This window comes from Perna viridis, chromosome 10 (genome assembly GCF_037379345.1).
Source record: "Perna viridis isolate PV_CMFRI_1.1 ecotype Kerala chromosome 10, ASM3737934v1, whole genome shotgun sequence".
NCBI classification, from domain to species: domain Eukaryota; kingdom Metazoa; phylum Mollusca; class Bivalvia; order Mytilida; family Mytilidae; genus Perna; species Perna viridis.
The window spans coordinates 24,729,548-24,750,679 of record NC_142454.1 but is presented as its reverse complement, the minus strand read 5'-3'; the positions used below and the strand labels follow the sequence as shown (position 1 = coordinate 24,750,679).

Below are 21,132 nucleotides of genomic sequence, written 5' to 3'. Positions count from 1 at the left end.
AATGTTTAAACAGAACTAGGTAATGGGCATTCAGATTGATGGTTCTGTGATACTTGCTTTTGTTAAACAGATTCTGAACCAGCAATATAACACTTATATTTTTATGGTGAGAATACTTCGTGAAGAGATGCGAGATAGATTCAGTGACCAAATTCACCATATCGTCTAGAAAAAGCAAGTGTCTTTCTATGGGATCCAAGGGAGTCCTTGTACAAAGTCGACATCCTCCATGGTTCCATAAATCGTCTGAACACGTCATAGCACCATGTTATCCTTTCGGATCTAGGCATCATCATGTGTTTTACGTTTTATACAAATCGGCGTACAAACATCGTTTTTTCCACTTCCGACGGGTCTTGCTATGACTCAAAAATGGTAAAGGGAATGGCCCACGGCATAAATGTCCAAGCAAGAGAATCGTCTGTCGGATGTATAAAAAAGTTCTCTTCAGCTAGGTCTTTGAGCAAGCTTTCTTGAGCTTAATTTTGGATCGATTAGCGTAGCCCTTTTATTGAAGTATAAAGGTCTTGGTGTAGTCCATTCCTCAAAGAATGCTAGTGAAGTCCGGTCATCAAAGTATCATAGTCCAATACGTGGGTTTGACTGGGATTTATCTGTGGATAGGGTCTGTACCTTGCGGTATCTGAATATTTACGGTGAACTCATCTCATATGTCTGTTTAAACTATCCATTCTACTTAAATACCTTGAACAGATGGAACAAGGGAACATGTTTACTCTACGACAGTCTATGTACAACTGTCACTTTTTCCGGGTTAAACTCATTTATATATGGTTTCTAGAACATTGTTTGGTTTACCATATGTGTATAAATGGTTGTTCATTTATGTGTGTGTGTGTGTGTGTGTGTGTGTGTGTATTTGTAGGTGTCTGTGTATGTATGTAGGTGTGTGTGTTTGTATGTACGTGTGTGTGTGTGTGTGTGTGAGATTGGAGTCAGATACACCAAAACTTAACCATAGGCTTAACCCTTTCCATAGACTTGATGCTATATCTAACTCTAACCCTACTCCTAACCCTTTATTTTTATGACTTTTTTCCTTTTACTCATTATTGTTTTGGTACATCTAGTACATTGGGTTATTTATCTTATTTCTCGAAAACTTTTGATAAAAAAAGTATTTATTACGCATCGATAAAATATCGAATAAAAAAGTAAAAAAAGAAAGAGTAAGGACAAGACCTGAAAAAAAAAACAACTAAAAAATGTCACATCGGAGTTAGATAGTTAGATGGGGTATGGTTATGGTAAAGATGGTGTCGAGTAAACACAGAAAAGACCGGACTAAAGAGAGTTGTTTTAACGCTAGGATAAATGTCATAGTGAGGGTTATAGGTCACGGGTAAGGGTAAGATTTAGTGTTTGATCTCGGGTAAGGTATTCGTCTTGGATACAGTTAGATCTAGGTTAAGGTCTTCACCTTCATTACAGTTAAATCTATAGTTTGGTCTAGGGTTAGGCCCTTAGTTATGATTAAGGGTAGGGTTTGAAGTATTTGTCTAGGGGGAGTTGTCTTGTGTTAGGGTAAGGTAGAGATAGGTTTAGGTAAGGACTCGGTTAAAGTCAAATCAAGATTTAAGTCTTTTACTAAGTTTTTGTCTTGATGGTCTGGGGTGAGGTCTTTAATGACAGTTAGATCTACAGTTAGTTATGCGGTTATGGTATGTTGCGGGTACTTGTTTCGCTTCAGAGTTATGTTAAGGGTTAGTGTACGGAATAGATTTAAAGACGTAAGGAGAAAACAAAAAACTGTCATGATAAAATAAAAGCTAAGGTTATGGTTAGAGTTTCAGATAGATCTACGGTAGTCTTCATCTTTATCACAGTTAAATCTATAGTTTAGTCTGGGGTTAGGTCTACCTTATAATTAAGTGTATGTATTAGGTCTTAGTATTGCCTAGGGGTGATGTCAGGTCTTAAATATAGGTATAGGTTAGGTCTAGGTTAAATTTAGATCTAAAGTTAGGTCTCTCGTTAGGTTATGGTCTTGAAGTCGATGGTGATGTCTTTAAAGAAAGTTAAATTTACGGTTAGTTATTGGGCTGGGGTAATATACAGGTACTTGTTTCAGTTTAGGGTTATGTTTAAGATTAGTGTTTGGAATATAGTAAAAGCGTTTGCGTTAAGGCGAAAGAAAATGTCATAATAAAGTTAGAGCTTGGGTTAGGGTTGGAGTTTCAAATAAGGTTTAGTGTCAAGAAAGTTTTGAGATTCAATCTTTTGATATAGGCTCATGTCTAAGGCAAAAGTTAAGTATATGGTAAAATGTTGGGTTAGAGTAAGGGGTATGTTTAAGGTTGGGTCGGATGTTGATGTTTGTTTAGGTTAAGTTCAGATTAGGGTAAGGGGTTAGGTTTAGGGTTAGGGTTAGTGGTAAGGGTTAGGTTTACGGTTAGGGTTAGTGGTTAGGTTTGTGTTAGGGTTAGGGTTAAGTGTATGGTTAAGTATAGGGTTACGTCCTGTGTCATGCATAGAGTAAAGTTCAGTAGGGGTTGGCTCGGGGTTAGGTTTAGGGTAAGAGCTTCAGATAAGGTCTAGTGTCAAGACAGTTGTAAGACTAAATCGTTAGACGTAGGATCAAGTCTATGGCAAGGTTAAGGCGTATGGTTAAGTGTAAGGTTAAGCTTAGGGTTATATCTAAGGTTTGGTCCAATGTTGATGTTTGTTCAGGGTTATGGTTAAGTTCAGGTTAGGGGCTAGGGTTGGTGGTAAGGGTTAGGGTTATAGGGTTACGCCTTGTACTATGTATAGTGTTAAGGTCAGTAGAGGTTGGTTTAGGGTTATGATAAGTGTTAGGGTTTCAGATAAGGTCTAGTGTCAAGAAAGTTGTTAGACTCAACCATTAGATATAACATCAAGTCTATGGCAAGGGTTTAGCCTATTGTTAAGTTTTGGGTTGGGCTTAGGGTTATGTTTAAGGTTGATGTCAGATGTTGATGTTTGTCTATGATGTATGTCAAGAAATTAGACTAAACCATTAGACGTTGTATCAAGTCTATGGCAAGGTTAAGGCCTATGGTTAAGTGTTTGGTTAGGCTTAGGGTTATATTTACGGTTGAGGTCAGATGTTGATGTTTGGCTATGGTAATAATTAAGTTAGGGTTATGGTTAGGGGTTATAGTTAGGGTTAGGGTGAATCTGACCACACACACACACACACACACACACACACACACACACACACACACGTACAAAATACATAAATCACTAAAACCATAGCTACAATTTATTTTTTTTTCTTAAAATTTGGCAAATTTTTATTTGGGATGCGGATTAATGTCTTCTTTAAAAACCATGGATGTTTGATTAAATTTATACTGATATATTTAACGTATTGATGTGTTACAACAAAAACACAAAACACAATAATAAAAGCCATAATATATAATATAACACCTCTCCTCCAAAACAAACAAGGGTTAAACAACAGTTGTTAAAACTGTTATATTACTTAATCGAAATGCCAGAGAAAACTGACAAAAAATGCTATACTTATTTAGTAAAGATTGACAAGTTCATGGTAGTGGAATAAAACGAGGATTACAACAGTCTTCAAATATTTGTCACGATAATTGCTCTAGATTATCTAGTAACTAACGGAATCTACACAGTTTACTTATGCTATCGGTACCGTCAGTACTGGCATGAGGTAAGTATGAGATTTGTAGAGGTTTGTGTAGTAAATATTAATATGTCAATGTACAACTCGTATAATGACTACGATTTATGATAAGGAGTAACGAAAATATGAGGTATCATTGTGTATGGTTATATACCGCAAAGCTGAAAATACTAAATCATGGGATTTATTTGAAAAAAAAAATCTGCCAGCTCTTCACAATGGCCTTGATAAAGCGATTAAGTCGATAGCATACTTCAAGAGTGTGCTTATTTTGAGCAAGTGCTTTCAAAATTTCTGACGGAAATAGTTAATGGATGCAAATCTCGAAGAAGAAGTTATTATAATCCTCCGAAAGGTATATATCCTTGCTAAAATGAATCTGTAATACAATGTTTAAGTAAAAGATCAGTACAATAGCTTGGATTCAAAGTAATAAATGGTAATCAATGAATGTTTTACATAAATAGAAACGACGTCTCTGTGTCTTTATTTACAAAACTATTTCAGAAATGAGTGTAGAATGGAATAACTTACCGTCTTTAACGTATATTTCCTTAACTGTGTAGTTATCGAAATAATTGCGCCATATTTAAACCCTTGTACAATATCTAGAAATCAGAAATTTCCTGGAAAATTACAAATTCGTGTAATGGTAATGTAATGGGATACTCGAAGCTGTTGCATAAATAAGGAAAAAGAGAAACAGAGACAATTGTTTGCCGTATCATATCTTTTCAATTCATCGTTTTGACTATAATGAGGGCTTCTGAGGGAAAATAGGAAATCCTTAAGAAACCTTGAAGCGATCAGTAATAAAAAAATAAGATCTGAATAAAACATTAGACATGGAAAACAGACAAACACAACAAAGAACATAAAGTAACTAAAATCATACATACAAAGTAACAAAAGCAAAAAACTTTACAAAATTTAAACAAACAAAATTCGTTTTCTTCCATGATTTGTCGGAAATCTTTACTCAACGTACTCATACTCATAAGCGCTCAAAAGACGTCATTTATTAATCAAGTCCCTCAAGTAGCAATGTAAAATTCAAAGTCGCAGTTGTCTTTAACATTTAAATCGTGTTCAGGTGTGCTTATAATACTAGTGTGATAGGTCCTGAAATAATTCCTTATTTATAAACTTTTTTTGTTGTTTTTCACAACAATTATTACAAGTCCATGTACCTCAATGCTGTATTAAGTGGAATAGAGGCAAAAACAGGACAAAACCGTCAAAATCTTCCAAAGATTTATATTGCAAAATTAATGATGGCTGACTTTCTTGTACATACACATTTGATTTGAAATGCATCAGCTCAGTCAATACCCTTGAGGTGAAATCTAATCAGTAATATCTAAACAAAAATGTTTTCATGTTTCATACATTTCATTGACAATGAATTGGACAATTTTCTTCACTCATTTAGTCAGAGTTCAAATGAACTTTTATCAACAGACAATTTTGAAAAAAAATCTACGAAAGGATTTGGATATATTTGTGAAATAACCGACCAAAACTTAAAGTGTTACTTTCAATTGATAATGAACGTCTAACAATCAATGAGCATGAGGATGTAGGTTTTGTAATAGCATTGGTGAAGAATAGAAAGACAAGCAATAATTTAAAATTGGACTCTTGATTCAGACGTATTATTGTAATAAGACTCATTTGATCAATAAAAAAGCATCTCTATAGTTATCTACCGGTTTTCAAATTATAAAATAAATCTCTCATAGTCGTTTTTGGCTCTTAGGGATATATACCTATCGTCAGTCTACAGGTCTGAACATTTGGGCACAGGTCCGTCTCACAATGCTGATCAATTTTACTCTCAGAATTAATTTAAACCCTATTTTTATAAATCTTAAAGTTGATCTCTATGGTATATTTTAAGTAACAGTGGCCATATTTTTGTCGTAGCAAAAGTCCCAACACAGAAACTATTAGAGACATCCTAAGAAAAGTTCAAGCAAATTTAAGTTATAATCCTGCCAATAAATTCAGAAAAGAAGTATCCAAATTTCGGAATGTAAAAAAGCTCAAGCATCCGTTAATGGATCGTTCTAAAAATTTCGACATAGGTTCGTCTCACCATGCTGAACAACTTCACCCCTACCAGATTTTAGCTAAACACAGCAGTTTTTCAGCAGTTTTTGAGTTAAGAAAAATGAATCAGGAATTTTTGTAAGGCAAAAAATTCAAAATCAAACTGAAATTTAAAAAAAATATATATTTTAGAGTGATGATCCTTTTTAGTCTCTTTATATGTAACTTGACAATAATAATAATAAAAAAAACGTGTACTTCACCAGAATAGCAAGACTAGAGACCCGATTTGAAATGATTAGCTTCAATTACGAATACATATATCAACATTAAATCAATACATTCGGTGCGCTGAAACTTGTTTGCACGAAAATGGAAATTTAAAGTTACAAGAACAATCAAATTATCATCAATATTTATGCGTTATTCTTAGACACAATTCAAATGAAACAATCCATACGATTGTCGATAGCCCACATAGTTGGCATAAGTTATCAGAATAGAAAAATAAAATACATGTCACCAACATAAATCATATCTCATATGCACGATATGAAAAATTGTTACGTTAGTATGTTTTAGGTAAAGATATATGAAACATGAAGAAAACAGGAAACAATAACTCCTTTTAACGAAGACATCGGTAAAAGAAACACCAAAATAAAAGGAGTGGAAAAGTATATGAGAACCCAATGCGATAACCGTCTCAAGAGAATCACTCTGACAGTAATGATAACAAATAGAAAGAAAAATTCATATAATAGAAAATCAAAAAATGATAACAGCCACATGTTCTACATGTAACATGAATTGGAAACGTATGACCTGGTATAGTTGTGGCAAGAAACTGACAAACCGTACTTGTCACGTGATCAATATACTATTTGGCCTACTCGATCACTAAATACGAAAATTTCCCTCTATACGCTGTAACGCGGGAATATAATACGATGACGTGTGAAATTGGTATTTTATTTGTCTTTCAGTTTAAAAATATATTAGGAAGACGCGTCCCAGTACATGTCCATCTTATTGCTGCATTGGCTTCAAAGTTGATAACCAAATATCAGAAATACCGAAAGATGATTCGAAACAAATTCACAATTGAATTAAGAAGAAAAATGACTTTCTTAAGAAAGAAATATTTCTTATATTTATATAAATGATGAACCTTGTAATTAAATAAATAAGTAATTAAATAAATTGGTAATAAAAAAAAATAATAAAACTAATTTGTAATAGTACTCTTTTTTTACATCTGAAATTAAAATTAAATTTACGAATATTTTGTAGTGTATTACGGTAGTCCCGTGATAGCCTCTCTTATTTTGACTGATAACATAAAAAATCAAAGTAAAGACAGATGTGTTTCAATAAATATTAGTTTGAATTTCTATTGACTATATGATGGGTTGAAGAGATAGGCGATGGTGAGTCATAATTGCTAGATAAATTCGAAACGTTACGCATTTTATTTGCTTATTATTCACAATTGTTTAATAAGGTCTACAATAGAATCAATTATTGTACTAATGTTTGTTTTAAAATCTATAACAAATCTAAAAGTTTGTTTTGTCCTCGAAAAAAAGAATTTCAAAGTCAAGATTTAAGTTTTATAATTTTAAGTGCTTGGTAAAAAATGTTAGAAATAAAATCAAATGGTATTGCAGGAAACACCCAAATCTATACTGTTTATAACTTAGTGCATACACAATTTTCAACTTCAAAATGAACCCAAATGAGGACTTTAAAGCCAACCCCTTTTCCTGTTCTTGCTTAAATCGCCATTCATTTAAAAAAAAAAAAAACACCCATTCAGCAGCTGCGACTGGAGTTTACATATCAGCTTATAAGTTTTATTAGACTTTGCCGAATCATCCCACTGCAGACGTTTTGGTATATTTTGTCGATATTTTGGTGTAGGAGGAGTGAGTAATTAACGGAAGGAAAGACGGAAATCCCTATGATTAAATAACACTCACTTTGCAAGAGATGTATATAATAAAACGTTATGTATTAAGATGAAATACACCTAAAAAATATTGCATGTTGTACAAAAATTATAGTTATTAAAGAAATAAAATTCCACAATGTTTTAAGTTGGCTAGTAAACTATCCCCTAAACAGCAAAACTGGACTAGGAATCATTGCTGTCAACCCAAGGTCTTTAGTAAGATTTTCAAGGGAATGTCCATTTCTATTTGTTTTTGGAAAAAAAAATATTTTCATAAATTATAAATCATATATACAATTAAGACACATTTCGCCTTCGCGAACTCCTTGAACATTAAATATAATATATTCTTTTCTAGCCTTTATTTTTCTTGTATTAAATATACTAAATAATTTTATTTACCTGACAACCCATTGAAACCAGAGGCTTAAATTTCTACCAGTTCTTTAGGTATAGCTGCCTTCATCAAAAAATTTTTCGTCACTTTCACGAAAGACCTTCACAATCAGACCAAAATGTTTAAACAAAGACAATTTGCAACATTTATTTTAAGAATTAGCTATTTCATTTAAGCTATTGTTGTATAAGGGAAAATGAATGATTGAGTCATTTAAAAGTCTTCCACGAAACCACAAAAAAATAATAGCAAACATTATCTTTAAGCATTATTATCAGATTGAATTATTTTTGTAAATGAGTATTGTATCATTTCTACTTTAAACCAATTAAAGTTAACAAATTCCAAGACTCCACCAGCAAGTTTAGTAATGACGTACGGCTCTGCAATCTGCTGTTTTTATAAGATCCCACCTAATTCTCTCCTCTGGAGTTTTTGGTTAATTTCGTTTTCTTCTCATATTTCTTTTTTTTTTTGCAATTCCCTCTCCAGTTTTTTTTCTTTTCCCATTCTATCTTCTTTTTAATCATTCTATTGATTACATCCTGACGTTCTCTGACTCTTTTAAGTTCTTCCCGTTGTTTCTTAATTGCATCCGTTATTTTCCTCTTCGTTCAGATATAATTGCAAGCATTTTTATGAATCATCTCATTTATCATGTCAACGATTGACTTGTTTTTTTCTCCTTTTTGTCTTGCGTTCTGTTATTGATGCCAATACAACATTTTCCACACATATCGATAACATCAAAATAGGATTTGAAGCGCTCTTGCTCGGACTTTTTCACGTCATCTAAAGTGTCAATCTTTGGAAACAAAATTGTCATACAATTCGTCTTGGCTTGTTCTCTAAACATAGAAAGAAACTCTTTTACGGAATTTTTTCTCATGGTAATAATCTCCCAATCTGCAGGATTAGCAAAATGCAATTCACAACCGGAGCTGTAAGACTGACATATTTAACAACTTCTTCCATTGTCACCTCATTTGGCAACTGATTATCGTTAAAAAAAAATAGCCGACGCAGTAAAATTTTGTTCCTTTTACTTCTAAGTTTCTACATTTCTTTCAAGAAAAAAATTTTCTGTACAGTTTTTTCGAACGCCACTTAGTTTTCAGTATTTGGCCAATCGGGAAACAGTTGACTTGTCTTTCCATAGAAAAGCATACTTAAGGTCAAAGGGTAAAAAGCGAAACTATACCGTCTGGGTCGGAAAAAGACCTCTCTTCACATAAAATTGTATTGCCGGTATGCCTTTTTGCTGATCCAAATTTACCTAGTGAAATAATACGTATTTCATCATCAATTATAAAGACCTAAAAACTAAAATAAAGAAATCTATTGAATATAATACGAAATTACATAACTGATTCATTTTGTTTTTAATTGATTCATTGATAAAGTATAAATAATTATTTAATTGATACATGCTCTTCTAAAAAAGATAGAATACAAGAAAGATTTAGGAATCAATACAATTGGTTCAACATTATGAAGTAGTAACATTTACTAGTGCAAAAATGCGATGCTCATGGTATTGATCCTCACAGAAGATTAGACAGAAAGTAACGTACGTAATTGTGGGTTTTAAAATGTCAATTTATCAATAAGTTTGGTTTAAGTGGTCTCTATATAAAATAACAAGGTTTGTTATGTTTATCGAAACGTAGTTCCTATATCTTACATTAAATCAGGCAAATTAGTTTTAGACAAATCATGATATCTTTCTTCTGCGGTTTAAAACACTGGTTATTCAACATAAGTATGTTCGAGATAAGCTTGATATACTCTCTGAAATATCAGCGTATCTTTTATTTTACAAATTTACAAAGTAAACAAAATATATGATATTTAACAGCAATGTCATAATAAATTCAAAAATGGCGACTGGCATAAGATATATAATGTTGAAGTATTCATTTCTTTCTAAATTCAGATATTACAAAAAAAAATATGATAAAATCCGTAGAATATTTGACCTATTATAACCAAAAATAACCCATAGAAATATAATTATGTCAGATCAGTTTAAAAAAGTATTCAATGTTTCTTTTTAAAAGGCCATTTGCAAAACTCCGAATTCCCTCTCTTCCAGCGTATGAACGGAATTGATACCAGCAAATATATTTATAACCGAAACACAAAATTACCTCAATGGCAAAAAACGTATCTGCAAAGGGGTCTTGGAAACCAGAGTAGAAAAGTAGATCACGAGGTAAACTTTAAGTAAGCAGTAATGACAAACGTTTGTTCCTTTCAACTCTAGAGACACAAAATTCCGTAAAGATGGTACCGATCTAAATCAAATAATTGATTTTAAAACATACACTGTTAGCAAAGCTCATTTGGTGACACCCTATCCCCACTCCCTTCCATAGAAACCTTATAGGCAACCTAAAAATAATTTAAATGAAAAACATAGCGGAAGATGTACAATGGCATCATGTAATAAAAATTCAAGAAAAAAGATGTGGATTAGAAGATAGTTGTCATACAATGACTTTGTCCATATTTTGCACCAAGAATAATAAAAAAATATCATTCAGATGGAAAATAATAAAGGAGGTTCGTAATGATATCATATGTTAAAAAATGTATGTAAGTTTTTTAAATTAAATTTAGCGGTTAGAGAGAAATTTCATCTGTTTATGTTTGAAATAAAATTAATGGTAAATCAAATTTAGAAAGCGATATTTCACAAGTTCTGAACTTTTTACTGATGATTTGGAAGGCTCAGTAAAACGACTCAAAATAACATGTAGCCTAATGTAAATTTATAAAAGCGTTAACTTAGATATATAAATAGATGGATTATTTTCTGCATATCATTTTTTTCTGTTAATAATGAAGACGTTATCAAGGGAACCAAAAACTAAAATTTGAGCAGAAATCAAAAGAATACATTCCAAGGAAAAACACACACACAACAAAGATCATAAATTGAACAAATGATCAGGTACAAAGATTACACAATTAAATGAGCAACCCGGAATTCACTAAAAACTGGGAGCATGAACTAGATTGGTTCACCGGAATGGTAAACGTGCTCCACTTCTCTAGAAAAAAGACCGCTTAGTTGCTCAATAAATGTAACGTCCGGGATAGACAAAGAGAAAAGAAAAACTATGACACGGTGAACAAATCGATTCTCATGGTGCAGATGGGTTTACTACAGCAATCCGCGAGTTAATGATGACGACTATTAAAATTCTGTAGTGATGACTTTAATCATATGTTGCAACATAACCCTGTTCCAGAAGCCTAATTGTACGAAGTCTACCATAGTACAAAAATCTGCGTAGTGACGGCAAGGTCTGGAATGAGGTATGAGGCCGACTTCATAGTAACTGTAGTGTCCTTAATCTCAATTTCTGGTATAATCTATGTACATAACCCTCAAACCAAGGAGTGTTTAATGACAATATGTCATATATAAAGCGGCAACAGAGATCAAAGGTTCTGAATAAACGATCTTTTTTGTGTTGGACTGGATCAGATGAAATATAAAGTAAGCTTCATAGAGGAATGGGTCAGCAAGTAGCGGAGCATAATTTATATCTAATGGAATGCAGACAGTATGTTGGAAAACACGCCAACCACACTGAACAAATGATTTGATAAGAAATTCCAGCATTTTGACTGCATCTTCTTCGATAAATTTTGAATATAATTTGGAATGGTTATTGTCTAAAGTATTGCGAATCTGTACCAAAAACAACATATTTTTTTATCAGGATTTCCATTCTTTTAGTAACAAATAATGTATACTGCTTTTGGAGATAAGCAGTAAAAAGACATACAGTTATGTAATCAATGGTAATAAACCAATAAGGAAAACAATCTAAAACGAGATAAACATACATGATCAAATGATTATGTACAAGTATAATTATGTCAAGCAAAACACGTTTCATAATAATCTACAATACAACAATGAATCTTGACAAGTTGTTATTGAGATGTATTAAGGGAAACCGTTTGTATACGTGAATAATTAGAAATATACGACTTACAAGTACTTTCGAATCGTTACGCTCGGGTTGGTTGAAAAGCAAATGAGCTAAGTTGTTAAATACATTTATGAATATAGCATAATTGTTGTTTTGCTTTGATATTGCACTAACAACTAATGAGAAAATAGGCTTACTAGCTTGAAATGTTCATGTTTTCTTTTCGTAATATCAACTATACTCGGTGTAATTTTCAGATAATAATGATTGTTAATCCCATACAACGACATAATCCAAACATGATGAAAGAACTGAATTTACTTAATTATTGCAGGTATAGTAAGTGATGTCTGAATGGATGCGTCATATCTCGTTATTGCAGAAAGCATCCTTAAAAACCTTGCTCACTTGTTTCTGTATTTCAATTTTTTTTTGTCCTTTCTGCTTTGTTTCTATTTTTTCAGGGTTTTAAAAATAGCATGTTCAGACTTTTTAAAATTGTACAATTTAATTTTGTTATATATTGCAGGTATTCTTATACTTTTTACTGAAAATACATCTTTCATTTTTTCCCGAAACGAAGCATTGCAAGTCTATAGAATGTATTCAAATATTGTCACATTGTATATAATCCCCCAACAAAAACGTTTTTGATTAATTCTACTCACGTATATTTATTTCAATTAAAGTTTACACAGAACCAATATTCAAAGAGTAATCAAGAAAACCATGGTTATAGCGATAATCAAAAGAATGTAATCCAGGGACAAAGACCAGACAGGTAAAACAGACATGCTCAACAAAGAACATAAAGTAATTAAAATCATACATACAAAGTAACAAAAGTAAATGAGCAACTCGGACTCCACTAAAAACTGGGAGCATGGACCAGGTGCATCGGTAGGATAAGCGTCCTCTGCTGTTCTAGAAACACCCGCCTAGTTGATCATAAAAAGTCAAGTCCGGGGAAGACAAACGAGGAAAGGAAAACTATGACCCGTTGAATAAATCAGTTTTCATGGTGCTGATGGATACACCATAACGATCCACGAGTTCATGATGACGACCATAAAACTTCTGTAGTGATGACTTCAATCTTGTAGCAACATAACCCTGAAAAAATCGTTCCCAATGATCTATATTCAACAAATATTGACATTCTTTTTTTTACATCAAAATAACATTCTTTCATAATATGAGCAATTAAATCGTATCGAATAGGTCAAAAATACTTTATTACATAGAAATTAAATATATTGTACTCCAACCATTTAGCATTTTAATATGTTTATTTTCCAAAACCAATGAAAAAGTTTTTGCAATGTACCATGCCTAGTCGCATTTGTCATCATCGCTTTTAATTCTTCCGTTTTTGGTATTTTGTGGGAGACGAAAAAAGGGCGTCCGGATACTGTTTCCGTCACCGGATGGACTTTAAAGTCATAGACAATACCTCCGTTCCGTCTTATCAGTGAATTTTGGTATATTTACAAACACCCCTAAATTCCAAACTTGATGACAGAAATTTTTGGATATATGAGCTACAGGTATCGGTATCGGTAACATTCATTCGGTCCCTGGAAGTGTTAAAAATAATATTTCATGCTTTCGGCCAAGCTCTAAATGCGCTCGCTTTCGGTGGTGTGTTCTAGTAACTATAAAGCAATAACTTAGATGAAGCGCTATACATGTTGTCATGATAATCAGCTTATATTTTGCTTTTTTCCCTATTAAAGGTAAATGCATAAATAATTTGTTCATAAATTTCAAAAGATTTAAATCATGCAGTCAATAAATATTTATATACACGCATTTAATAGAAAAAATCGTCAAAATATCGCTTTCGCAACACCATTTTTTTGCGTTTTCTTAAACTGTATGCACGTCTTTTTCACACCATGTTCATAATACTGCACTTTATCTTATTGTCCATTGTCGCCGATAATTTTTCAGCCTTATATACTTTTCTTACAGTATGTTTCATTTGAACCCGTTATCTTTCTCTTTTTTTCTGACATTGATATGTCGGAAGAGTTATTCCAGAAATATAAACAAAATAATTGAAATAAATAACTTTTATTCACAGACACAGAAACTTCTCGAAGCAGTTACGCATACTGAGGCAATGTTTACCTTGTGCTTTCTTCCACGTTTGCGTTCTTTACAAAACAAATCTATTATTAGATATCGATTGACCAGATTTATGTCATATTTCAAAACCTTCAATAAGGATCAAATACTTAAATAAATGAGTGTAAATAAGGCGTAGAATGTTATAACGTTAAATGAAGAAGTCAGAATTGCACCCCATTCAGACGATCCGATAAAGCATAACTATTAAACACTTATATGCATTTTGAGAAGACACAACAAAAGCTGTATATAAGCCTTACCCGCTTCCTGAGTCTGACAATCTGTTCCGTAAATATTCTGTCACGAATCAGGGATGGAAAACATATTAACATAGACAACTTTAGGATTGATGGTTTGTATATCCGAAAAAAAAAACAAACAACAAAGAACAGACATGGAAAACAGATATACACAACAAAGAACATGAAGTAACTAAAATCATACATACAAAGTAACAGAACTAAATGAGCAACGTGAACTCCATTAAAACGTGTATATTCAAGTCTGCTTATAGACATTTGGTTGGTGCATAATTGAAGCTAGCAATCCAGATGTGTGGTCTTGATTGCTTGAAATCAGTTCATGAGCTGAACTGAATCCAGCTAAAGAAACGAAGTCAAACAATGTGATTAATACGGTGTATTCAGTCTTTTTTCCAATTAAGAAATCATTTTAGAGGTAATAATAATAGTCTAATTAATTGGAAAGAGTGAATAACCAAAAATTATCACGAAAGCCGAAGAACATTAATATCAATATCAAAGTTGTGAAAGTCCGAAAGTGAAATTACCGAATTAATTTCACAGAGTGTGAATTATCGAACTTTATATTCGATAAAACACTGCTATCTATATAATAAATGATTGGTTCTAAAATATTTCTCTGACCATCATTGATAAACTCAAGTGATTTCTCCAATGATAATTTCATTCCATATTTATATTAGCTTCATTAATCGCATGTTATAGGTAAGTACAAATAAAAACAAAAACAAAAACAAAACAAAAGCAAAACAAAACAAACCAAATCCAACCAAGCGTATTATTTTCCCACATGTACAACGGAATCGCCAGCGCCCGATTAGATATTGATATATACCTTTTTATCTTCTTTGAGGGCTTTCTATTTATACATAACAAAATTATCGTACTTTGTTTAAAAAGTTCCATGTGTCTATATATTAACCTAATTTCGAAGAATTAAACAAAATAGCTTTTTCTTCTATGGTTATTCAAAGAACTAGGAAATCATGTTATATTTAGGATGGCCTTACGTTAAAACAGATAGTCCATAGAGCATACTTTCCTATGCCTTTTCTGGGTAGTATCACACTTAACTTAAGAATACATGTAGTTTTCCGTGATTTTGCTTTCAAAATTAAGAACAAACAAAGATTACATTTACATAACATCATCAAAAATTACGTTTGATAATGACAGACTGTAATTAAAAAATGATGACATATGGTTTGTCTATAAACAAAGTTAATCTCAAGACTTCCTTTGGATTGCACTCAAAATTTAGTTTTGGTAACTAACCATATACGCCGTGGTCTCTCTGGTATAGTCAAACATACTAAGTTCTTAAAGAAACAGACGTATGAATAATCTCATATTCAGAAAAAAATAAGAAACTTATTGGTTTACGCTACATAAACCACGTCAAAATTTATCAGGTTCACTTATTGTTTTCCTTATATTCAGTGCAGGGGTGGTATGTTAGAACACAAGGGGTTCTTTTACATTTTTTCTTTGCCTTGTATTGTAACAGACTACTTCTTATTGTGAATTTTTTGGAACCCTTCATTGATGGTCTTGTATCTATATCCCCTTCGTCTTAAATTATTCTTCAGTTGACCTAGACATTTCTTTTAGGATTCGTCATTTGAACAAATGCGTCTTAGCCTAAGAGCTTGACTGAATGGTATACTCTAAGTCAGGTGAGATGGATGACAGCTCTTAGGCATAATAAATTGATGTGTGTCAGTTGGTTTTGAGTATAGGTCCGTGGAGAGCTCTCCCCCCGATGAGGTGCTGGAGATATCGAGGAACGATATGCTAGTAGCAGATGTTTCGTGAGTGAACTTAATTGAAAGATGTTGATTGTTGGCACGAGCGATAAAATTGTTTAGTTCTTCTTCGTCATGTGTACACTTCATATCCACGTCGTCAATAAACCTATACCAGGACAGAGGCTTTTTCTATAGTGGATTCAAGTAGTTCTTTTTCAAATTTTCCCATGAAAATGTTAGCATAAGACGGAGCCATTTTGGTACCCATAGCTGTGCTATTTATTTGTAAGTAATGGTCTCCATTAAAAGTAAAATTGTTCTTTTTTAAAACCATAGTGAGCAAAGTGACTAGGCAGTCAGTAGGTGGAACTTTGACCCCCCGAGAGTCCCATACTTCCCTGGAAGCCTCGATACCATCAGAGTGAGGAATGTTGGTATAGAGAGATGTAACGTCCATATTGACCAGAGTGATGTTTGGTGGAAGGGGATTCAGAGCCTGCATCTTCTGTAAGTAATCAGTCGTATCTTTTATAAATGATGGAAGTTTATCAACATGTGGACGTAGATGAAAGTCCACGAATTCCGAAATTTTATCTGTTGGATGGCCGTTAGCAGAGACTATAGGTCTACCTGGGTTGTTAACTTTGTAAATTTTGGGGAGTAGGTAGAATCGACCAGGTTTAGGATTTTCAGGTTTGAGAAATTCAAGAGTTTTAATGTCAATGTGGTTATTATCGTACATTTTGTTTAACACAGTGTTTATTTCGTCCGCAAAGGATTGAGTGGGGTCTCTTGTTAATTTGATATAAAAACGGTCTTCTTTAAGTTGACGCTCGGCCTCATTAATGTAGGCGGATTTTTCCATGATCACTACAGCGCTGCCTTTGTCTGCAGCTTTTATTATGATATTGTCATTGGTCCTTAGACCTTTAAGTGCAGCACGTTCCCCTATTGTTAAATTATCGCGACTCTCTACGTTGACCCTTGCATTTCTTATTAAGTCAGATTTTACATTATCAATAAATGATTCCAAAGTTAAATATTTGCTCTTTTCAGGGACCCACTCACTTTTCTTTATAAACCGATAGTTTTTTTCATCGTCTGAATCACACTCATTTTGACCCTCACTCTTATTTGAGCCAAAGTACTCTTTGATTCTCAAACTTCTGGCGAAGTTCCTCTATCAGGATGGTTTCATTTACAGGACCTGGAACTGGGCAAAAATTGAGACCCTTAGCTAATAATGATGTTTCATCTTCAGTTAGGTTGTGTGATGAAAGATTAATGACAGTGTTGGATGGTTGACTGTCAGGTTTGTTTCTTCGTTTAAAATGTCTGTTGCGTCTTTTGCCTTGTTTTTCACATGGTGTGAATGTTGTTGGTGACATGCCATCACGTTGGAATTTACGTTTCTGTTTGTCATGAAGGGCCTGATTTTGAGTTTTTGTGATGTCATCAAGACGCTTAATAATAAAGTCATGATCAGAGACTGTGAGTTCTTTCTTCGATGAGTCTATCAACCGATTAAATTCTGTAGTTAGTTTCTTAAGATGTTCTTCGCAGTGTTTCTTCAGTAGGATCAGTAGGCGTTTTGAACAATTGAAAAGTGTCTGATCTCATCTACGAGATAGGGTGCCGGAAGCCCTGCCTGGTGTTTGAGGCAAGAGCTTGATGTGAAGACCCTTAGGAATGACATCTTGTTGGATATATTGAGTAAAATTTGATAAATAGTGACTAGTTCTCAATTGCTTTTGTTTAATTATCCTTAATTTCTTAAACTATTCGTCACAATTCATAACGGATAGAGATGGAAAATGTAAAGTCTACTGGGATCACGTAAAAACACAATATAGGCAGTTCAACAAATTATATAAAGTCTACAGGAATCTGCCAACAAGCAAACTTAATGGGTGTCGGATCGTCTAGTCATGACGATGCAGCACAAACAAAAATAATTATATAAGTCTAAGGATTGTACAACGATACCGATAAAGATGTTAACACACTATAATAAAGTATATAATGGGCAAAATTTTCAGTCAACAAATGACCTTCTTCAGTGCCTTAAATAAACTGAGTGTGTATGGAAGTAAATGGTCTGTGAACACAACTCACTAACTAATCAGGTGAATACCTGTGACGTATAAAATTTTACCGACAGTAACAAAGATATGAACATTGTGCTATAGACACACGTTGTGTGTTGATCTTGAATACTGAACTATATATAATAAAGTGTTTCCCTGGAAGGCCTCAAGACACCAATTTTTCTGGAAATCCCTTTTTCTATTTTCAGTACCATATTGCTGTAGTGCTATATAAAACTGGATAAATATAGTCGTGATTTCCCGAAAATTCGACCTTCACCGTAGAGATATTGAATCCTTCGTTTAACTATTTCACTACAGGAGAAGAACATATGCTAGCATTTTAGTAATTTGAATTTAGAATATTTTAAACGTTCATGTATTGAAAATTTGTCTTCTGACTTCTTGACTTACTTCTATATTTAATTTGTTATACCCTCCGCAAACAAAGTTCGGGGTAGATTGGTTTCTCAATATCTTTATCCGTGTATCTGTCTGTCTTTTCCATTTTCTTATCAGTTTGCAGAATTGTTTACGCAAATTTATGGTTTGTATTGTAACTATACGGAGATGTCCATATTGTCAGGAATTCATATTTAGGAAAAAATGTAGAAAGAACGGCTATTGAACTTACAGCATCATTTTTTTTCAGTAAAACCTGTTCTCATGCGTTGTTCGCAACTCTTCCTTAACGACTTGCAAGATATTATAAAACTTGATGGGATGGTAGATTACCATATAAAGATGTCCTTATTGTCGAAATGTGTGACAAAAATTAGAATAAATCGCATGTAGAAATTCGGCATTTTTCGGCAAAAATCGGTCTGATGTGTTTTCCCCAATATAGGAATGTTAAATTTATACTTGAAGAATGCATATTGACGAGAATTAGTCATATTTTATTATTGCTTGTCAACAGAAAATATTACCGATGGCTGTTTGGAATTGGGTGTTTTGGAAATGGCAGCAAATTGTGTGTCAAAAGTGTGTAGTCTACCCACCAAAACAAATGTCCAATATAAATCGTATGTCCATATTGGTTGCCAAATTTACACGGTTCAATAGGCTGCGGAGATATTAGTCCCTTTAAGCGCAATATCCAGTGTCAATTAAGTTTGACAAAAATTAAAGCAAACAAAAATTAAAACCATAAAAAAACTTGTACAGCGCCTGAATAAAGGTACTTTTTCACTTTTCATCTAATTAGGAATTTGACAATGAAGAATAGGCTTTGTGAGAAATTGTTAGTCGAATATTGATAACAAACATATTCATGTAGATCTTTCCTGCTAATTTTAGCATTAAACAAATGATTATAACAATAAGCAACTTGGTAACACCTAGAAATATATCATTGAACTTATGAAAGTCAGTGGATGTGTTGTGCTATTATGATGATAAAATAGCTTTTAAAGTAACCTAATATCCTTTAAATATGCCTTTGAAGTTACGGTTCAGAGTACTGTGCCTTGATTAAAATATATCCTTATTGTGAGAAACCTATTTTGTTTGTAGTATACAGATTTCGTAAAGTCGTTTTTCTTTTGGCTAGATCCTTTAATCTCAGTTTCAGTTATATAGATGACGTATTATCTTTAAACAATCCTAATATCGGGGATTTGATACATCGCATCTACCCCAAAGAACTTGCGATAAAGGATACTACAGACACTCCGAAGTCAGCCTCATATCTTGACCTACACTTAGAAATCGATGATGAAGGAAAACTATTGACCACACTTTACGACAAACGTGATGACTTTTCATTCAAAATTGTCAACTTCTCTTTCATCTGTGGCAACATCCTTTCAGCACCTGCGTATGAAGTGTTCATACCACGCTAGAACTCTAACAAATATGGTTCTGGAACAGGGTTATGTTGCTACAAGATTGAAGACATCACTACAGAAGTTTTATGGTCGTCAACATGAACTTGTGGATCGTATGAAAACTGATTAATCAATGGGTCATAATTTTCCTTTCTTCGTTTGTCTACCCCGGACTTTACTATTGATGAGCAACTCGGCGGGTGTTTCTAGAAAACAGAGGACGCTTACCCTACCGGTGCACCTGGTCCATGCTCCCAGTTTTTAGTGGAGTCCGAGTTGCTCATTTGCTTTTGGAACTTTATATGTATGATTTTAGTTACTTTATGTTCTTTGTTGTGTATGTCTGTTTTCCATGTCTGGTCTATGTCCCTGGATAGCATTTGTTTTATTACCATTATAACCTTGGTTCCTTTGACTACTCTTAAACACGAATGTAAATTTACCTTGTCAAACGAGCCTCCGCATGCAATAGGTTGATGGTTTTATAGAAATTAACGACAATAGAGATTTATGGTTTGTTTTACTGTCGACTTGTTTTTAATCCTCAATCAATTTATATCTTATGTTTTATATTTTATGTTTTTGTTTTTTTTTTCTTTTCATAAATTAATTTATTTGATCTTTCTTATGGTATGTGACACATATTTATGACACCGAAATATTTTCCTTTAAAGGCCTTATTTTATAGACAGTCCATGTAAGACGAGAGTACGATGGCATACATTATTTTCTGTAAATCCCTCTTTTCTATTTTAAGTAACATATTACAATGTAGCTTTATAAAACTAAATAAATATAGTCGTGATTTTCCGAAAAATCGAATTCAACGTAGAAATATGGAAGCCTTTATACACCAGTTTAACTACAGCTTGCAGATTAGTCATTTGAATTAAAACAAATTGTCTCTTAACTTCTTTACCTACTTTGATATATTATTTGACGTATTATTTTCAATGTTAAAATCTGTTAAATTCAAAAGAAAAAAAGCGAAAAGTTAAAAAAAAACTTGTACCTAGTACAGTTCCTGTATAGGGTAAATAATAATTGTACTTTACTTCTTATTCAATGGGGAATTG

At 33.0% G+C, this 21,132-nt stretch overlaps 1 protein-coding gene across 1 annotated transcript; it reads right to left on the bottom strand.

Annotated features, from left to right (window-relative positions):
* Window positions 1-10,377: 10,377 nt before the first annotated feature.
* Window positions 10,378-17,005, bottom strand: LOC148605082 (uncharacterized). The gene is made up of 2 exons (XM_088547544.1): window positions 16,535-17,005; window positions 10,378-10,440 (listed from the first exon to the last, which is right to left on the bottom strand). The coding sequence occupies exons 1-2, from the start codon at window positions 17,003-17,005 to the stop codon at window positions 10,378-10,380; spliced, it is 534 nt and encodes a 177-aa protein (XP_088403670.1).
* Between the last annotated feature and the right edge of the window lie 4,127 nt (window positions 17,006-21,132).